The sequence below is a fragment of the Bos mutus genome, chromosome 22 (genome assembly GCF_027580195.1).
Source record: "Bos mutus isolate GX-2022 chromosome 22, NWIPB_WYAK_1.1, whole genome shotgun sequence".
Lineage (NCBI taxonomy): Eukaryota > Metazoa > Chordata > Mammalia > Artiodactyla > Bovidae > Bos > Bos mutus.
The window spans coordinates 10,428,458-10,450,091 of record NC_091638.1 but is presented as its reverse complement, the minus strand read 5'-3'; the positions used below and the strand labels follow the sequence as shown (position 1 = coordinate 10,450,091).

Here is a 21,634-nt window from a genome sequence, read left to right as displayed (position 1 = left end):
AGTCTCCCAAGAAATTCCCAATATTTGGGGGTTTCTGATAGTGTTTTTCTTATTTTCTAGTACTATTACGGAGATAATCTTAGAAAAATATATTTCTCGCACTTTAAGGGATTGGTGCAAGAAGGGAAGCAGACTTGTGTGCTCCCTTTGCTATTCTGGTTCAATCTCCTCTGCTGTCATTTTCAATTCTCAGTTAATATCTATCTTCGTAGGGGATTCCAAATATAACAGGCTTGTTACACCTGAAGCATTAAACACAACTGGCATTTTGGTATTTCAACAGTCACAGTTTCATGCTGATGCCACAGAAAGCGAGGAGGATAAAAATCACTCTTTTCCCAGGTGAGGGATTTAATTAAGCAGCAAGGATGAAAGTCAATGTAGAAAAATCCTTCTAGCTCCAGCAGATTTTATTTAACCTAGTAACCTAAGAAACTGTGTGTTAGCATCAACCAGAGTGACTTTGCTGATGGTTTGGCAGAAATTATAAGTAGGGAATCAAGATTGGAAGAGGCATCTTTCCCTGGGTGTAAAACAGTGCTGCCTGAATCCAACCTCTATTTTTTAAAAAAATATGTACTTATTTATTTGACTGCATCAGGTCTTAGTTGCAGCATGCAAACTCTTAGCTGAAGCACATGGGGTCTAGTTCTCTGACAGGGATTGAACTTGGGTCCTCCTGCATTGCAGAACGTGGAGTCAGCCACTGCACCACCAGGGAAGTCCCTCCAACATCTATTTTTATCGTCTGGATGGTCAATCTTGACCATGCCCAGAGGTGGACAGTCCCTGAGCCCATGACCCATGTGAAATAAACCACACATTGGAATAAAGCACTCACTGGAATACAAGCTATAATTTTATGAGAAAGATCAGATATCCCGACAGCGTGATGGGGATTCTGTCTTAGGAAAAGGCGCTGCCAGCACCTGAAAATTGCTTGGTGAGTGAGGAGAATTACATTCATCCCTTTATCCTTTGCTGTTCTGTTTACCTGCTCATTCGACAAATATTCTAGACCACTGACTCTGAAAGGATGATTTTACTAGGCACTGGGTATACTTTGGTGAGTAAAGGCCTCATGGGAGCTAATATTCTAGTGAGAAAGATGGATAATAAATAAGCAAATGCATAATTAAACATTTCATAAATAATAAATATAGAATGTGTATGCATAACTAATAAATATATAATTGCAAATTGTCTTCAGGGCTATCAGGGAAATAAATAGGATGCATAAAGAATGAGTGATTCCTACTGATACGACTTAAATACTCTAATCATGAGGCAGAGACAACTAATGTGTTTTTCATTTTGGGAAAGATCTTGCTTTAGGGCGGGACTTGAACCCAAAACAACAACTCTCTAATATCTGGGTCGGTACATGTGTGGCTTATGGGGCTTCTGCTGCCCTCTTGACTCTGCCTGGCACCCCCCAGCAATCTCAGCATTCTTTCCCACTGAGCCCTGCTTAGATCCTTTCCCACTCTGGGCTCTGGGAAGTTGATCTGAGCAGGCACGTAAGGTAAAATCATTCAGTGTAATGTAATATTTTTAATTTTATTTTTTTGATTTGAAAAAAGTGATTTCTAAGAAATTTTTAATTATATTGAATGTCCTGTTAATTTTTTTTTTTTTCTTTTTTTCTCCTCCCTCCCCATACCATCCCTCTGGGTTGTCCCAGTGCACCAGCCCCAAGCATCCAGCATCGTGCATTGAACCTGGACTGGCATCTCGTTTCATACATGACATTTCACATGTTTCAATGCCATTCTCCCAAATCTTCCCACCCTCTCCCTCTCCCACAGAGTCCATAAGCCTGTTCTATATATCAGTGTCTCTTTTGCTGTCTCGTATACAGGGTTATCGTTACCATCTTTCTAAATTCCATATATATGCATTAGTATACTGTATTGGTGTTTTTCCTTCTGGCTTACTTCACTCTGTATAATAGGCTCCAGTTTCATCCACCTCATTAGAACTGATTCAAATGTATTCTTTTTAATGGCTGAGTAATACTCCATTGTGTATATGTACCACAGCTTTCTTATCCATTCATCTGCTGATGGACATCTAGGTTGCTTCCATGTCCTGGCTATTATAAACAGTGCTGCGATGAACATTGGGGTACACGTGTCTCTTTCCCTTCTGGTTTCCTCAGTGTGTATGCCCAGCAGTGGGATTGCTGGATCATAAGGCAGTTCTATTTCCAGTTTTTAAGGAATCTCACACTGTTCTCCATAGTGGCTGTACTAGTTTGCATTCCCACCAACAGTGTAAGAGGGTTCCCTTTTCTCCACACCCTCTCCAGCATTTATTATTTGTAGACTTTTGGATCGCAGCCATTCTGACTGGTGTGAAATGGTATCTCATAGTGGTTTTGATTTGCATTTCTCTGATAATGAGTGATGTTGAGCATCTTTTCATGTGTTTGTTAGCCATCTGTATGTCTTCTTTGGAGAAATGTCTATTTAGTTCTTTGGCCCATTTTTTGATTGGGTCATTTATTTTTCTGGAGTTGAGCTGTAGGAGTTGCTTGTATATTTTTGAGATTAGTTGTTAATTTTTGATTAATTGCTTGTATATTTTTGAGATTAGTTGTTAATTAGTTGATTAATTTTTTTTAAAAAATGCCTGACCCACTTTGAAACTCTGTCTAGGGACTCATCAGTTCCTCTTAGACAACCGATTAAATTAACAACCCACACCATCTCCCTTTTGGGGCTTGAATGCTCTGGGGCACTGTGTACCAGCCTCATCCTTAACTGCCCTGGCGTGGGTTCTGGACAGCTCAGGACAGCCTCTGTGGCTGGAGCTTGGGACATTATTCAAATTAGCTAATCCATGGGGAGCCTGGGAAACCTCACTAACCCAGCTGCTGACCACATGTAAGCTGCCCCTACAGCTCCAGCTGCTGTTACCCCGACTCCCCAGTCGCTGGTGTGGTCCTGTGTGGCCGCGTCGAACACTTCACTCTCAACTGTGGGTTCTCTTCTAACCTGTTCTCAACTTAGTCCTCTTCCCCTTCCTGTGGTGTCAGAGTGCTAGGTGCTACCATCAAAGAGCTAGGTCAACATTCTGCCCACCTGTTCTCCTGAGGCAGAGCCTTGCCATGGGTCTTGGCAGAATGGAGGCCTAAGGCTTAAAATTCTCCCTCCTTGGGTTGTTCCTAGGACGGACACTGCCAGGGTGTGACTCTCTGCCTCCAGCTGTGTTATGTCTCTGTGTTGACTGGAGCCCTTTTTATGAAATATTTCTTTCTTATTTTGTGTTATCATACTGTTAGTAGAAAGTCCTGCTGTGGTTTATCAGTTATTTTCTTTCTTTTAGGTGACTTTATATTCTGATCCATTATATATAGATTTTATAATTTAACTCTATATTTCCAAATCTTGGAGATGAACTCAAAAGAAAGTGAAAGTAAGAAAGTGAAAGTTGCTTAGTTGTGTCGGACTCTTTGTGACCCCATGGGCTATACAGTCCATGGAAGATGAACTCGTCTGGCTCCCAAATACTTAAAAAAGTTTGTGCATGCTAAGTCACTCAGTCGTGTCCGACTCTTTGTGACCCTGTGGACCAGGGATCGAACCCACGTCTCCTGCGCTGCAGGTGATTTCACCACCATCTGAGCCCCCAGAGAAGCCTCAAGGGGAACAGAAAAGGAAGCCAGCCAAACTGCTCCATTAGCTTCAGATCTATTGCTGAATTTTCCCTTAGACCTTTTCCTTGATTTCCATTATCCTGGTCCGGAGCCTTTAAAATCTTAGCATATGGTTAGGGAACAAGGAACTCCTGAACTCTGCAGTGTGATTTTGTCTTAAGCTTGGTGTCCAGAAGACTTGCCTGTGCCTTCTCAAGTCCAGAGACCAGCTCAGAGAGAAAACATTCAGCTAAAGGGCCATTTGGATGAGATTTGGTAAATGTTCCTGAACTGTCACAGATCATGCTCTCCAGAACCTAATTGAAAAAGGCATTTGAGTGAGAGAGAGGCTGCTAAACACATTAGTGATATTCGGGAAGATCTGGGTTTCTTGACATAGCACAGTGTCAGAGCATAATATGCATCAGAGACTTTCCTCAAATAGCCCTTAATTGCATTTGGATGTCCTGGTGACTGTGAAGATTATTTTTAAATCAAATTGGTGCATTAGAATTACATTTAGTTTTAATTAAGTTGATGCATTTGCCAAGCAGTAATGTACTTAAGAGAATGGAAACGAGACACCAAGTCTTATTTTGTCTAACACTGTCTCGAGGGCTCTCCTTTTCTTATTTTATGGAGGATTTATAAAACCTTACAGAGTGAAGGACGTTACCAAATAAACCACAGGCCAAAGCCCCAGTGCTGACCAGTGTATTGAGCACAGGCTGAGGATCAGAAACCTGCATCCCATTTGGGTCGGCCGCTGGCCCACTGTTCATCTCAGGAGAAATCAGTTAAGTCACAGTTGTTCTCAAACCTGGCAGATTACCAGAGTCTAAAGGAATATTTAACCATACAGATTTCCAAGTGGGAATTGAGTCTCCAGTGTGGGTGTAACCCAGGAGTCTCTATTTTAATAACGTTCTCCTGGAGATTTATACGGATTGTAACACGTGGTTTAATCATCCTAACCATTGTTCTCTCCTTTGCAAAATACTGCTCGCTTGACTGACCCCATAGATCAGTTGAAAGAATGCAAGGGGCTACCAGGGACAATTTGGAAGACTTTGAAATGGGCAAAACTGATGATTGATCTGGGTGCTGTCTGGTGCCCCCTTCTGGGTCACCTCCCCCTTTCAGTGTCTTTGAGCCACTGCACATCTCTGCAATAATGCAAATGAGCCTTACCCCGAGAAACGTTAGTGAACTGTGTCTGGCAGAAAGTAGTCAATTACTGCTGCTGCTGCTACTAAGTCGCTTCAGTCGTGTCCGACTCTGTGTGACCCCATAGACGCCAGCCCACCAGGCACCCCCGTCCCTGGGATTCTCCAGGCAAGAACACTGGAGTGGTTTGCCATTTCCTTCTCCAATGCGTGAAAGTGAAAAGTGAAAGTGAAGTCACTCAGTCGTGTCCGACTCTTAGCGACCCGATGGACTGCAGCCTACCAGGCTCCTCCGTCCATGGGATTTTCCAGGCAAGAGTACTGGAGTGGGGTGCCATCGCCTTCTCCAAGTCAATGACTACCCTGTGAATATTATCTACTTTTGCACCTATTTGTAAGTTCACATCAGCGCTCTTAATTGCCTACCTATGGGTGCTGCGTGAATTTTCCTTTAGTCAGATGTGAAAGTGTACTGGTTCTCTAATTCATTAGTGATTCAAATTAAAATTCTGACATGTACTCATTTTATACTTGTGTAACAGTAATCATTTTAATTTTAAAAAATTATCCTTGACCAGGAGTGACTTTTCATGAATGTCACTCTATAATCACACACTTCCTGTTCTTTTGAACCAATTGAACAATCTAAATAGGTTTATAAGGAGTAATGTGAGTGGCCAAAAAGGGCAAAATTAACGCATTATCTGAATCTGCTCATATAAATTGTCTTCCTTATCAGAGAGGAAACCTACCACGTCAGTGTAGGATGGAAAGCCTGGGGTAGAAGAAAGATGAGTGGATGAAGAGTCTGCCTCCCCAGGTAACAGCTCCAAGCCTCCACTTCCACCTGTGGGTTCCTGGACTTGCTTCTCTCTCCCTCTCCTCTAAAGGACCATAAATTGTCTCTTTGGACTATGAACCAAACAGCCAAGTGTCCCTTTGCTAAGCTTTACTGAATTTTAAAACAGTCTTTCCAGAATGAAGACTGGGATGAATGTAAGAATTTAAATATGCTCCTGCAGTGAATTTCCACAACTTCTTTTGTAATGGGATTTGCAATTGGCTTGCATCTGGCACCGCTTGTTCTCATAGTTGAACTATTCTTCTGTTACCCTTTCCTCAGTGGAAGAGAGGATGACTGCTCACTATTCAAGCTGTACATGTACTCATGTCCACTCTTTCTGGAAGTCTTGGCTGGGCTGCGATGCCATCTCCTTGCAAAATCTTCCCTGGCTTCCAAAGGCTGCTTCAATGGTTCTTTCTTTTCTTTTTTTTTTTAAGATTAAATGAAATGATGTAGTGTAAATAACTTGATACACAGTGAAAGTGTTAGTCGCTCAGTTGTGTCTGACTCTTTGCACCCCATGGACTGTAGCCCACCAGGCTCCTCTGTCCATGGAATTCTCCAGGCAAGAATACTGGAGTGAGTTGCCATTCCCTTCTCCAGGAGATCTTCCCCACCCAGGGATTGAACCCAGGTCTCCTGCATTGCAGGCGGATTCTTTACCATCTGAGCCACCAGAAAAGCCCTTGATACACAGTATATGCTCCCTAAACATTAGCTTCCTTCCTCTCCTCCTTCTAAGTTTTAGATCACGGTTCTATTCTGCAGTGGGATGATGTGGTCGGAAGACCTGATTCGTCCCAGCTGATGTTTCAGCATCTCCCTGAGGTGCAGCAGCAGCATCCAGAACTACCTCCCCCCCCACAAGACGTCGTATTGAACGGACTTTCTTGTCGAGGGCCTGCAGCCTTATGGCCATGGGAGCTCTTTGATAACGGGGCCTGTGAACTGTGCACACTGCAGACAGCACATACTCATTCACCACGAGATGAGCGGTGGTAGATGAAACAAATCCTGGAGATAGCCGCACAAGGGTTAAGTCCCCTTTTGACCTTATTTCAAGTGGTGCTTTCAATAAATCAGGAAGAGGTGAACTCAGGCCATCCCATCTCCAGAGGTTTTTGTGAATATTAGCTAACGGGACAACTGGTTTTGTTCAGACTCACACACAGAAAAATCTGGGACTCATGGCTTCCAAGAAAGAGTCTGGCAATTCAAGACTTTAAATTAGGAATCTAATTTGGAGTTACAAAAGAAGATATGTTTTTCTTTTATGGCCTCCAAATTTCGGTATTCTGACACAAACAGATTGAGTGGCAATTAATTTACATCTCTCTTAAAATTTAATAATATTCAAACAGCAGTTTCCTCATTCCCTCTTTTGGCTCATAGGAATTTTTCCTCTCCTCTTCACCCCTTATGAAACATGGCCATTATCATATAAATCTGTTTGGGGAGAACTAATAAAAATGAAAATGATTTAGATGTGGAAAACCAAAATGGATTCTTGGGAATAGACGTACATGGTCAGTTAAATATGTATTTGAACACTTGAGTTTCTTGTTTATGCTTGATCTTTTATTTCAGAGTCCCTACCAATGTTTTAGGGGTTCATGCTTACTCAGAGTTATTTATGTATGCCGACTATTTAAATAATATGTCAACTTGGCCAAGCCACTGAAGTTATTCTTACAGATTTTAAAAATATGCATCAATGTGAATTAATAAGTGATATCTCCAAGAATATTTTGCAGACTTTCAATGAGACAGGTTACATTGTAAATATGGGTGGCAGGATCTACTTTCATCAAAAGGCTAAGCACGGGTTATCAAGCTTTTGCTAATATGTGTGTGTATAAATGCACGTGTATCTGAGTGTGCATGTCTGAATGTGTGTGTGTCTGTGTGTGTGAGACTGTGTGTGAGTTTGTGTGTATCTGACTATAGTGTGTAGGGATGTATGTGCGTATGTGAGTGTGTCACACACAGTCACGTACATGGCCAGGAGAATGACAGACACACGGCTTTTGTGAATTTATGAGACAGTCTCTGATCATGATGCCAGTCCTGATTATAATGGGGTTATCCAGTTTGTATTTCAAGTAGCATTTTAAAAAGCTTTGCTCGTTAATTAAGCTGGCATTCCATAAAGTGTAATTTTCAGGACTTTTAAAAAACTAGACAGTAAAGGTGTTTGGTGGAGACTGTCTAAGACCTTTAATGACAGAGGTTATCTACTACGCAAGCTCATTACACTCAGACAGAGGAACCCGGGTGGCTCTTTGATGTTATCAGACCTCAAATTATCTGCAAGGCAGCTTGGAGAGCCCTCACATGATGGCATCACATCTCGTGTATCAGTGGTGAGATTCCATACATGGAGCATGTCATGTCAGCAACCACAAAACCTACTCAGAAGGTAAGAGACAGGGTGTCACAGCCTCCTTATAGCCAGACTAATTAGATAAAGTCTCCTTGGATGTGTTCAAAGATTAGACAGAGTGTTGAACTATATATCTATAAAGATATATATATATATATATATATATATATATACTATATATCTTTAGAGTAATTGAAGACCAGGAAAATAAAATGTATTATGAAATGATATAAATGATGAAGAGATGGTATCTAAATATACTGTACACCTCACTTTGTACTGGGCACAAAATCTCATCTCATTTTTTTTAACATTATCTCATTGCTCAGTCTCCCCAGGAAGGAGAAAATGGAGGCTGCAAAAGGTTAAACAGTTTGCTCAAACTGATGCAGCTAGGATGTGTCAGAGCTGGACGGGGGACCCAGGTCTGTGTGACCCCCAGACACTGCTCCTTTCTGCCCTGCGCCCTTGCTCTCCCCTACTCTTGCCCATGATGGGTGGGAAGATTACCATGGCTTCCACGAGCGCCAGAGTTTTGGGGAGGTGACAGCAGATGAATTTATGAAGGAAGTTTGCGCTGAAAGTGTAGCAAAGCTGACTGTGTGAAGCCTCTGCCTTCAGGCAGTGTGTGGAGACCAATGATTGGGATCACAGCAATTCTGAGAAGGGCAGGCACTGCTCTGGGAATAAGGAGGCAGAGCCCTATACTCCTTCTCCCTGAGGCTCACCCTACCATGCCCAAACTGTGTTTGGCTTAGCAGGGCTTCTTCCACATTGTCTTCAGCTCTTCATTGTCTGTGAATATGACTATGGGCTACTGTTGGTCTCTTTTTCTACAATTTCTTCTCAACAAATCATATTCATCCTGAGTTCAAGGCTCATCTCCTTCAGGAAACAGGTCCTGGTAAACCACTCTCAGCTGGGTTAACTTCCTCCTTTATAGTTTCCATTCTATTATCATGGCCTCTATTTGCCCACTAACTGTATATGCCAGAGACAACACTAGTTCATTCATTTAATCTCCACAATACTCATTCATTCATTCATGAAATATGTATTAAGCATCTACTAAGTCTCAAGAGGAGAAGGCAATGGCACCCCACTCCAGTACTCTTGACTGGAAAATCCCATGGATGGAGGAACCTGGTAGGCTGCAGTCCATGGGATCATGAAGATTCGGACATGACTGAGTGACTTCACTTTCCCTTTTCACTTTCATGCACTGGTGAAGGAAATGGCAACCCACTCCAGTGTTCTTGCCTGGAGAATCCCAGGGACAGAGGAGCCTAGTGGGCTGCCGTCTATGGGGTTGCACAGAGTCGGACATGACTGAAGTGACTTAGCAGCAGCAGCAGCAAGTCTCAAGAACTGGTCTATACTCCAGAGACACAGGGTTATTTAACAAATACAGATTTGTTCTCATGGGCTTTACAAGGGAGAGATAAGTTAACCAAACAATCCCAGAAATATATAAAATACAAAATGAGATAAGTGCTTTGAAGAAAAGAAATATGGTGTCATGAAAGTATATCATAGAGGATCTCACCCAGGTTGCACCAAGGAAGAGCTGAGATCTAGTGGGTGCATAACAGTCAATGGAAGAGTGTGTGTGTGTGTGATGGTGGTGGTGGTGTTTGTGGTGGCGGGTAAGTAGAAGGGTGGGAGGAACAGAGGGCAGGAAGAAAATTTCTTTGGCAAGAGTTGAAAGTGAAAGTAAAAGTTGCTCAGTTGTGTCCGACTCTTTGAGACGCCATGGACTATATACAGTCCATGGAATTCTCCAGGCCAGAATACTGGAGTGGGTAGCCTTTCCATTCTCCAGGGGATCTTCCCAACCCAGGGATTGAACCCAGGTCTCCCGCATTGCAGGCAGATTGTTTACCAGCTGAGCCACAAGGGAAGCATGGTCCTTTTGAGGAACAGATGATGGAGCAGAGAGGTAAGGGGAACAGTGGTGCCAGAAAAGCAAAGAAGTCACCAGGGTGAAAGAAGCCACCAGGTGTCTGTAAATATTCTGGTCTAGACCCAAGGGGAGTGGGAGGCCATTAGGGAGTTTTAAACACACTTGTGTGTCATGAGCAGACCTGAGGCAGGCACAGTGATTCTCTTCTTCACGAGTGTATTATAAGAGCAGAAGCTTGATACCTTGTGGAACCATCTCAGGCTTCATGGGGGTCACACAGCTAGTGAACAGCTTGGCTAGAGCTTAAATCTAGGTCAAGTGATGCCCACACTTTTCATTGTTAAATAGTCAGTAAATCCATGTTGTATGTCATTCTCTTTCTCCCTCATTTTTTATGTCTGCAAAGGAAGCATCTACCTCTGGAGTATGAACAGAACTGACTGGAATTAACTCTGTTAAACTCTTACTATGTTATTTTATTTAATGACAACCATCCTACAAGGGCTTCCTTCATAGCTCAGTCAGTAAAGAATCTGTCTGCAATGCAGGAGACCTGGGTTCGATTCCTGGGTCAGGAAGATCCCTTGGAGAAGGAAATGGCAACCCACTCCAGTATTCTTGCCTGGAGAATTCCATGGACAGAGGAGCTCGGTGGGCTACAGTCCATGGGGTCGTAAAGAGTTGGACATGATTTAGCAACTCAACCACCACCATCCTACAAGGGCAGGCCTTATTATCTCTACTTTCAAGATAAGAAGACAGAGGTTCAGAAAGTTAGGTAAGATGCCCTGTTGTCAGAGAATAGAGGAGCAGGGACATGAATCCATTCTGTTTGACTCCAAAGTTTAGACGATCCCAGGACACTGGGCTGTCTTTGCAGCATCCTTTCCACCCAAAGTAAATGGGAAGGGAGGAATGCGGTGAGGGGGTGTAAGACTAGACACAGAGACCAGGTGGATCCCACAGCAATCCGGGGAGAGGTGAAGGTGGGGCTGGATAAAGCAGATCTGAGGCAAAGAGAACCAGTAGGAATTGAACACTGAATGCATTTTGGGTATGGGGTAAAAGAAAACCTCAGGTGGCCGGCTTGAGGCCTGGGCAGATGGTGACATCATTCCCCCTGGGGACAGGTTTGTGCAGGGGAGGGCAGAGGTCCTGGGTGCCAGGCACTCCTGGGGTAGGCATGGAGGAGAATCTGGAGGTTTGGAGAGAGGTCTAGACTGCTGGCTGTTGGCAGAAAAAGCTTTCTTATTATTAAGCAGATATATAGCAAACTCTGGCTGAAGTGATGGTCCATCTGCTCTGATCGTGACTGTTGGCTTTGCCAGTTGGACCTCCTTTGTCCTCAAGCTCATGCCCTCAACATTCCCTCCACTCTCGTATCCTTTGTTTTCTTTCCTGAGGATAATCTCCAGCATGCCCCCTGGGTCAGAAGGAAGGTGGATGAAAATAGAGTTTTGTTAAAAGGATTTTTACTACCTCATGGTTTAAGGAGAGAACGATAACTCACAAAGCCCTAGTTCATTCAAGGAATGATACTAAATCCCCAAAGCATTGCCTTACACATTCTAAATCAGAGCTTGGCTTCTAAAATGGGAACCTACAATCTCTTTGCAAAGGAAAAAAAAAGTTAAGTATGATTTATCACTTCAATCTTGCAGTCTATGCAATGCAGACATTTCATTCCTGGGAATGAATAGTCCTGTTTGCCTTGGAGCAGAGTGTAAACGTTTGATTCGTGACCAGACAACTTGACTTTTAATGGCCTGCGACCGACTAACATAAGCACAAAATCATACGACCACCACCAGACAGTTAAGACTTCACCCTTGAGTTATATTTCTCTGGAGCTATTATTTCCATCTAATAAGTTCAGAACAATTTTCTAAGATAAAGCTGTGGGACCTGCACAATGGGGTGTTGTTAAATTTTAAATTCTAGACACTCAAATGATAATCTCAAGAAGAACCCAATATACTGTTCTTTGCAAAGTAAATATAGGTCCTCCTTGTCTTCATCAGCAGATAGTTAATGTGGACTGTCAGTTGAGGGCAAGGAACCACACCAGTAACGAATCCTAGGTAGGTTCTGACTGGCAGGGTTTGCTGTATCTGGATAGAATGGGGCTTCACCCGACAAACACCGTCTCATTCTGCTGTACCTAACCAGGCTGTTTAGATAACATTTACAACTCCAGCCAGTGAGTTCAGCATGGTGAGTCTTCCTCAAGGATGGAGAAAGTTCAGGTTTATAAGAACCTAATTGTCTGAACGAATCTAAGGAGCCAGGAACCAAGCCTCAACTCTGCCTGGGAAAAGCCCGAGAATCAGCTGGAAGCAGCCCACAGATGAACAATGAAAGCTGACCTTGGGTGTGAGCTGGGGGAGCTTCCAGACTTTGGCCGGACACCCACATCTGCTACGGGGCCCACTGGGCATTGTACCAGGAAGTGCAGCTGAGCGATCCAGGTCGACCCCAATGGCAAATGGGACCAGGAAACAGGGTCTCCATGGAGGCTTTTGATAGCTGTTTTCTCTTCAGGGACTTTGGGGAAAGTGGAAGAGGAGAAGGCTGATTTTACTGAGGAGGAACCATTTTTCAGGCAAAAGCCAGAGGGGTCACACCAGGGAAATGGACAGACCTGAGATGTGAAAAGGACTTCCCAGGTGGCTCTGGTGATAAAGAACCCACCTGCCAATGCAGGAGATGTCAGAGATGAGTTCTATGCCTGGGTCGGGAAGATTCCCTGGAGAAGGGAATGGCAACTCACTCAAGCATTCTTGCTTGGAGAATCCCATGGACAGAGGAGCCTGGTGGGCTACGGTCCCTAGGGTTTCAAAGAGTCAGACACAACTAAAGCGACTTAGCACATATGAGATGTGGGAAAGCTCAGAGAGCTCCAGGGTGGAGACAAAGGGTTCCAGAGCCTTCTGCAGGGAGGACCAGTGACAGCACTTGGACAGTGGAGTCCACCATAAAACGGAGGCTATTTTCCTAATGCTCTGACATATAAATGGTTTTCTGTGCTAGTTTTTCTCTCCCGGCTCTTCAGAAGAGGAAAGAACCCATCTCTAACGGCCCATGTGGCTGCAAAAGTAGCCCCTCGTATCCTGCTCCAGGGCTGGAAAACACCAAGTCCTTGTCCTGAGAGCGCTTGTGGCTTGGGTCACGAATAGAGGGAAGGAGTGAAGTCTTTTCTTTGAGACAACCTGGGGAACACGACATTACAAAGACTGTACTGACGGCCAGTTCCTGAGTGTCTACTGTTACTGTGCTATATGCCTTACGAACCTTATTCACTTCATCCTCACAAATGCCTTAAGGGGAAAAGATCATTATTATCCTTTTATCAGTAAGGAAACCTGGGAAACACGATGTTTGTACATTGCTTAAAATCACACAGCAAGGAGGATGTGGACACAGTACGGACTCCAGCCACACCACCCCTGAAACATGAGACTGTGGTCCAGAGAAAGGTTTAGATCTCATGAGCGCCCTGAGGCTCACCTGTCTCTCTGTTTCAGTGACCATGAGGTGGGATGGGTCCTGAAACAGAAGAACCTTTAGGTGCGAGCCAGGGGGAGCTGCCAGTCTCTGGCAGGGATAAATAGAGTTTTAGACTGATTTGTCAGTCAATGTTAATTTGGGCAGCAAGTACGTTTTTGGTTCCCTATTAGTCCCCGCAGGATGCCAAGTGCATCTGATGCTCAGCCTTCATGAAAACTCCCGGTAGCAGCGCTACTGACGATGTACTGACCACGCTTCTCAAAGTGTGGCCCCTGGGCCAGCAGCGTCTGCACCACCTGCAGACCAGTTAGAAACTCGGATTTTCAAGCCCCACCCAAGACGCGCTGAATCACGCTCAGTCAGAAACTTCCAGAATAAGGCCCAGCAATCCGCATCAACCAGCCCCGCACGCTAACATTTGAGAATCACTGCTCTAAGGCGCTTGGAGGCAGCGCGAATTGAATTATTTTCTTTCACATACATCACCACTGACTTTAAATCTTTCGTTCTTCTTCTTCCTTTAAAAATGTTTTTACCTCATTTCCAAATCTTCATTCTCTTGTGGTACAAATTTGTACAAGGCAACATAGGTGTTCATCTGCAATGGGTCTTTGGAAAGAGGTCCCTGAAAGAGAAACATGAAAGGGAAATGAGAGGAGGAAGGAGGAAGAAACGGAGCGAAGGAAGAAGACAGGAAACGGGGAGTTAAATGTGATTCCAGCGCAATCCTTCGTGTTAAAATATCTAACCGTTATTATTTGTTCCAAACAGGTTTATTTTTAATTTCCTATCTGAGTTCGATTTCATTACAAACTATTTGAAAACATTTATGTGGAACTTTTTGTCAGAAATACTACAGTTTCGTTCAAGTCACTTTTTTCCTTTGATCTAGTCGTTCGTGAAAGGGGATACAGACTTGAGCCCAAGCAAGAGAATATTCTGTCTATAGACAGCAGACCGGTGGAGAGTAGTAAACAACTTCTATTCCCTAAAATGGACAATTTTGTATCTAGTGTATCAAAGGGATCTGGGTGTATTCATCCAGAAATGAGTTCATTCATGCTGTGGAAAAATGAAAGATGTTGGCCTGAGACTGATTTGATTTGTTATGGTATCACCATCCACTGACTATGAAACTGCAATAATGATAATAAAAGCTACCATTTTTTGATAGCTTGCTGTGTGAGAGGCATGATGGTACATGGATTAGCATATGCAAAGCTAACAACAGCCCATGAGGTCGATTTTATTGTGTCCCTAATTTGTGAACTATATGAGTTTTACAGGTATTATATAAACATAAGCTGTTATTAACTACACAAATATTGTAGCTATATAAATGTTTCTGCTTTATAATATACATGATAAAGTAAAATTATACAACATGTAGTATTATCTTGTATCATTTTATATGCATGCAGATATATAATGTATTACTATACATTTAAAGACATAATAATAGAATGAATAGGTACCATATCTAGAAAACCTAAACAAAAGCTGCACTTAACTATATTCTTTTGATCTGTGATTCTGTTTGCTGCCCAAAGCTCAAGTACTTTATGCAGTATTATTCCACCCTAATTATATATCTAAATTAACATAAAATATAAAACTTGAAAGTTGAAAGTGAAGTCGCTTAGTCATGTCTGACTCTTTGCGACCCCATGGACTGTAGCCCACCAGGCTCCTCTGTCCATGGGATTTTCCAGGCAGGAATACTGGAGTGGGTTGCCATTTCCTTCTCCAGGGAATCTTCCCGACCCAGGGATTGAACCCAGGTCTCCCGCATTGCAGGCAGACGCTGTGACCTCTGAGCCATCAGGGAAGCCCACTATGAAATACAGTCATAATATATAATTTACATACTGTAGAGCACATGCCAACTTGTAGGTAGCATACATAACAGAAGCAAAAGCACACAGTACAGTCTTTATCCTCTGTACCCTGGATGCCTTGGAATTTGTTCTGCTCAGTGCTGCCTATGCTATGTACTCTACGGTACATTATTCTCTAAAAATGCTAGTCTGGGCCCCACTAAGTTGATTTCATGACCCACTTCGGGGGTGACCTACAGAATAATCTAAGGACCCTGTCTGGCCAGTCTTCTGAGATGTCCATGAATACCTGGTGGTTTATGTTCTTTGCTTGGTCTCTGAAATCGTCAGTGCCATTTTCTGGATATGTGAACACTGAAAGAGACCACAAAAAGGAGGAGATTTATGAGTCCAGTCACCACATTTGGGAAACACGCTTGAAAGACGCAGCTTTATTTACTCCCTGCACCACAGTTTCAACTCAGTTTCTCCCCGCCTTTCCTCATCCTCAGCGACCCAGCTCGCGTGTCACGCTCCATCTGTTGCCCTCTGCGCCCCTGGCAGGGTCCACACCACACTCTCTGCACAGCCACACCCTCGTCCACGCCTCCGGGCCAGCACACATCCTCCTGCATTGCTTGGTCTCATTTGGCAGAGCCCTTCTCAGGAGCAGAAACCATGTCATTCATCTTTGTTAAATGTATCCAATCGTTTGTTAAGGGGATGGTAGCGTAGGTGAAGTATGGTGCAATTTAACTGTATTTCAATACACTTTTCTAAATACCAGACTCTTTGATCTCTATTCAATATCTTCATGCTAGTTTCCTGATGATCTCTGTATTCTACTTGCAGATTAAGGTTTTAAACTTCAAAATACTTCCTCGATCTCTTATTTGGCAGTGCATTGGGGGGTATTATTGGGAAAAAAATTAAACAGTGGTTTCTCATCTAGTGTGTTCTTAAAATACATAATTCTCTACCTTTTGCATTTTAGCAGCCACTCTGTGACCTTTGATGAGGAAAAAGGCTTCTTAAGATGGGTAGGAGTTGTCACTGTCCACACACACAGCTGTGGAAGGTCCCTGATGGGTTGATGGGTATGGGGGGGCTCTGCTTAGTGAGTTCAACCATCTAACCCTGGAGACCAACATCATGTATCTTTCTTAAATAAAAATAAAAGGTGGCACATGTTTCCAAGTCTATACAATAGGGCCCATAGTGTTGAAATTAATCTACTTTGTAGAAGCTTTGATAATCAAAAATACATTGCTGTTTTAGTCTTCCCTTTGGGTCTCCTTCAGAGGGTCAAGGAAACCAGCAGAGGAAGAGAAACACATCACAGAAAGCTCTGTACCCTCTTTCAGTCAGCCCTGACAATCTCCACTGTCCTGCAAATGGATTCAGTAGCCGTGATAAAGGGAACACACTTCTGAACAAGAGCCCCTGTAAATGAACCAATGCTCAGTAAACATCTATTGTCCATGGTTTATGGTTCCAGGGATCTTCCGTGGTGGCTCAGACGGTAAAGCTTCTGCCTACAATGACCTGGGTTCAATCCCTGGGTCAGCAAGATCTCCTGGAGAAGGAAATGGCAACCCACTCCAGTATTCTTGCCTTGAAAATCCCTTGGACGGAGGAACCTGGTTAGGCTACAGTCCACGGGGTTGCAGAGAGTCGGACATGACTGAGAGACTTCACCCACTCACTATGGTTCCAGAGCCTGTGGATGCAGTTCCATTATCCCTAGAAAGTCAATATGCAGTCATGGAAGGAGCTCCGCTTTGTAGGAAAATGGAAAATGAAGGGCCGATGCTTACAGACCTTGTCTGCCTGAATATTTGGCTATGCAACTTCCTGGTTCAAAAAGAGTAGAGACCAGCAATACTTTTCTCTGTTTTAAGTGATTACTTGAAATTTTGGCATAATACTTGATTCCATAAATATAAAACTGGACACATTTAAAGAATGTTGAGTAGTTGAATGGAAACATAACAAGACCATCTTCTTAGAAAATTACTGATTGAAACTAAAATTGAGACTACATAAGATGCATGTGCAATATTCAGTTTGATTTTACAGTTTTGTAATTTCAAATTATTTGAGCTTTTCATTGACTATCCATTAGCCGTCACAACAATGTGTATCATTTTTTGAACTATGCTGAACATTATTTGAAGTGACTCCAAATGTGTTTTCAGTCAAATGGTTACAGGCAGAACTGGAACACTGCAAAAATGATTTTTAAAAAACCCATTCCTTCTGGCTATTTCTAAGACGTTGATTTGAGAGGAAAGGTATAAAGAAAGGTATAAAGAATATTTTTTTTGGTACTATTTTACCAAAAAAATATATCAGACACTTTTTAATGTTTGGTACTTTAAGTTCATTTTATGAAAAATAATTTGGCTATTGACTTCATCCATGGATACATACAAAATCTGTGTTAATTCTGCAGGTATGTTTTCTAATGTTACAGATGCAAAATCAACCTTCAGTTTTTGCTAGTCCCCCTAAAGCTTTCTTATTTTCCTTTTCTGTATTCTGTCGTTCTCTCTTACTTCGCAGTCCTGGGAGGCCCATGTCTCCAACAAGCTGATGATGTGGATTTTCAGCTTTAACCTGGTCATGTACAAGTAACATTATCAGCTTATTGATACTGACTCAACTTGCATCCCTGGAATAAATTCAACATGGTAATTATGCACTGCCTTTCTAAAATACATTACTGGATTCAGTGTACTGAGGTGACTTTGTTTCAGATTTCTGCACCCATATTCAAGAGGGGGATGAGCCAGCGATTTTCTTTCTCATGCTGTCTTCCTTTGGTTTTGAGGTCAGTATTATACGAGCCCCATAAACTTAAGTTAGAGAATGCTGCTGCCTAGCACGTTCTGTTATCCTGAAAGAGTTTAGCTAATCTGGAAATTTTATCTTCCTTAAATGTTTGGTCACGTTTACTTATAAAGTTGTCTGGGCCTGGCATTTTTGTTGTGAAAAAACTTAAAATACTGATTCTGTTTCTATCATAATTGGAAGCCAAGTCAAGTTCTCTAATTACTAATTCCTCTTGAGTCATACTTTGGTCATTGATAGCTTTCTTGGCAGCTGTCCATTTGAAGTTTTAAATCTACTGGTAAAGTTGGTCATAAAATGCTTTCCTGTCAACCTCTGTTGACATTCCTCCTTTTAAAATTATTCCTTTTGTTTCATCTTTCTCTCTTACTCTTAAAGTTATCAACTGTAAATTCTACTTTTTTAAAGAACTGTTTTTAGAATTTACAGATCTACCTGTGTCACATAATAATTCCTTATCTTTATTACTGCTTCCTTATCTATTCTTTTTTCTTTTACTGACTTCTTTTTTTAAAATTTCTTTTTTTTACTGACTTCTTGAATATGATGCTTAGATTATTACTTTTCAGCTTTTATTTTTTCATGGAATAACTCTAGAGCTAAATACTCTAGGCACAATTTTAGCTGCATCCCACAAGTTGTGATAGGTATGTGTTCTTAAAAATTATTTACTTATGGTTGTGTTGGGTCTTCTTTGTTGCATGAAGGCTTTCTCTAGGTGCAGCAAGTGGGGGCTAATCTCTAGCTGTGGTTCACAGGTTTCTCGTAGCAATGGCTTGTCTTTTTGCGGAGCAATGCCTCTAAGGCACGCAGGCGCCAGTATTTTGCGGTGCGTGGGCTCAGCAGTTGCAGCTCAGGGATCTAGAGCTTGGGCTCAGTAGTTTTGGCTCACGGGCTTAGTTGCTCCGCAGCATACAGACTCTTCCCAGACCAGGGATCAAACCTTTGTCTCCTGCATTGGCAGGCAGATTCTTAACCACTGGGCCACTAGGGAAGTCCGGTAGTGTTTTTGTTATTATTTAGTTTTAAATATATTTCAATTTTCATTATGAATTCTTTGACATATTAGCTTTCAAAAAGTATGTCTTTAATTTCCTAAAGTATGGGTTTTCCTAGTTATAATTTGGATATTGCTTCTATCTTGTTTGCATTGTAGTTAGAAAGATGTGCTCTATGGAAGTCCGGTAGTGTTTTTGTTATTATTTAGTTTTAAATATATTTCAATTTTCATTATGAATTCTTTGACATATTAGCTTTCAAAAAGTATGTCTTTAATTTCCTAAAGTGTGGGTTTTCCTAGTTATAATTTGGATATTCGTTTCTATCTTGTTTGCATTGTAGTTAGAAAGATGTGCTCTATATCATATTAATTCTGTGAAATTTATGAAGCGTGCATTATAGTCCAATAGGTAAGCAATAGTTCCATGTGTTCGTAAAAAGAATGTGAATTCTTCATTTGTTAGATGAAGCATCCTTTTTAATTTTAATTTTTTATTATTTTCAATTGAAGTACAGTTGGTTTATAATGTTGTGCTAGTCCCAGGTGTATAGCCAAGTGATTTAGGATACATATGTATGTATGTGTGTTGTGCCAATTTGCTTTAGCCATGTCTGACATTTTGCAACCCTATGGACGTAGCCTGCCAGGCTCCTCTGTCCATGGGATTCTCTAGGCAAGAATATTGGAGTGGGTTGCCATGTCCTCCTCCAGGGGATCTTCCCGACCCAGGGATCAAACCCATGTCTCTTATGTTTTCTACATTGATAGGCAGGTTCTTTACGACTAGAGCCACCTGGGAAGCCAATATATTGTAAATATATTAATATATTCATTCTTCCGGAGTGTCCTTTTAAAGTTAAATACAGAGTGAAGTAAGCCAGAAAGAAAAACAATATACAAAGAAATACAATATACTAACGCATACATATGGAATTTAGAAAGATGCTAACGATAACCCTGTATGCGAGACAGCAAAAGAGACAGATGTATAGAACAGTCTTTTGGATTCTGTGGGAGAGGGAGGGGTTGGGATGATTTGGGAGAATGGCATTGAAACATGTAAGTTATCACATGTGAAACGAATCGCCAGTCCAGGATAGATGCATGAGACAGGGTGCTCGGGGCTGGTGCACTGGGATGACCCTGAGGGATGCGATGGGGAGGGGGAGGTGGGAGGGGGGGTCAGGATGGGGAACACATGTACATCCATGGCGGATTCAAGTCAACGTATGGCAAAACCAATACAGTATTGTAAAGTAATTAGCCTCCAATTAAAATAAATTAATTTATATTAAAAAAATAAATCAAGAGAGAAAAAAAGAGTTAATTAGGTTAGGATTGTCAAGTACGTCCTCAGATCCTCCACGTCTATACTGAATCTCTTTGTCTATCTGATTTTCCAGTGACCAAAAGGTGTGTTAAAATCTCTGATTATGAAGTGCAATGCCAATTTCCTAATAGTTCTGTCAACTTCTCCTTGACTTTTTGTCATCTTGAGGCTATGTATTAGATGCTTCACCCTTTGCTTATGACCTTGCTTCCAGGGGAGATTCGGCAGTTAAGGCAAAAGCGAAGACCAATAATTCTGCCCCCGTCAATTTCTGAGGCACCAAGGAATTGTTGAAATTGTTGTTGAAAAAAATTGTTGTTGAAAACAACAACCAGAAATCCTCAGGCCTGCCCAAGAGAGATTCATAACATAAGAGAGAAAGCAGAGTCTATATTTTTATCAGTAAAGACATGAATATGAGTTGTACTTCTTCCGAGGTGGCCTCGGAAATATTCCTCAAGAATCTGGACACAACACCTGGGTGGCAGAAATAATACCTGTGTGCCCCCTGTACTTTTTAGAACCCACGTGAAACAAGTAATACAGAACGGGGAGTTCTCCTTGCCAAAACTGTGAGAAGATGAGTGGGAACTTGGACTCTATGTAAGCAAAGTGTTTTCTCTACCTTGTTTCTCAAACTGCACAGACAGAGCATTAAATCCAAATCAAAGGAACTTGTTTTGAAGCAAACTGCTGCATAATTACTCACCTTCGCTTCTAAGAGGGCATGTGAAGAAAGCTGCTGCTGATCAAAGGAATATTTAATAGGTCTCTAAAGCGTTTTAGAGATTTACCATTTGCTAAGTTCTTTCAACAGATTTCTTTGAATAAGACTGTGAAAATGCCCCTTAACATGAAAAAGAGACAGCAGATAATCAACTTGTGCTCTTGAGTGTATTACTCAGTGTCTCAATTCCCTTAATCTACCTGGTATTTGTTGTGTGTGTATGTCTATGTATCCTTGTGTGTGTATGTTGGAGGAGAGGGTGTTGGACTAAATGGTCTCTAATCCTGCTTCTCAAATGTTAACAAAAATGTGAACCACAGATTCATCTGCAAATTCTGATTTTGCAGGGCTGGGTCTGCATTTCTCATGGGCTTTCAAGTTCTGCCCAGGTTGCTGGTCCATGGGCCACACGTGAAGTAGTGAGGCTCCAGATTGTACCTTCAACACTCTGTGACCTTATGATG

The 21,634-nt window shown here is 42.1% G+C and overlaps 1 protein-coding gene across 1 annotated transcript in view; it reads right to left on the bottom strand.

Annotated features, from left to right (window-relative positions):
• Positions 1–21,634, bottom strand: part of STAC (SH3 and cysteine rich domain) — a 115,027-nt gene that overhangs the window by 15,714 nt on the left and 77,679 nt on the right. The window contains 2 exon segments of the mRNA XM_070359494.1: positions 13,980–14,068; positions 15,571–15,635. Coding sequence (XP_070215595.1) covers positions 13,980–14,068; positions 15,571–15,635 — 154 coding nt within the window.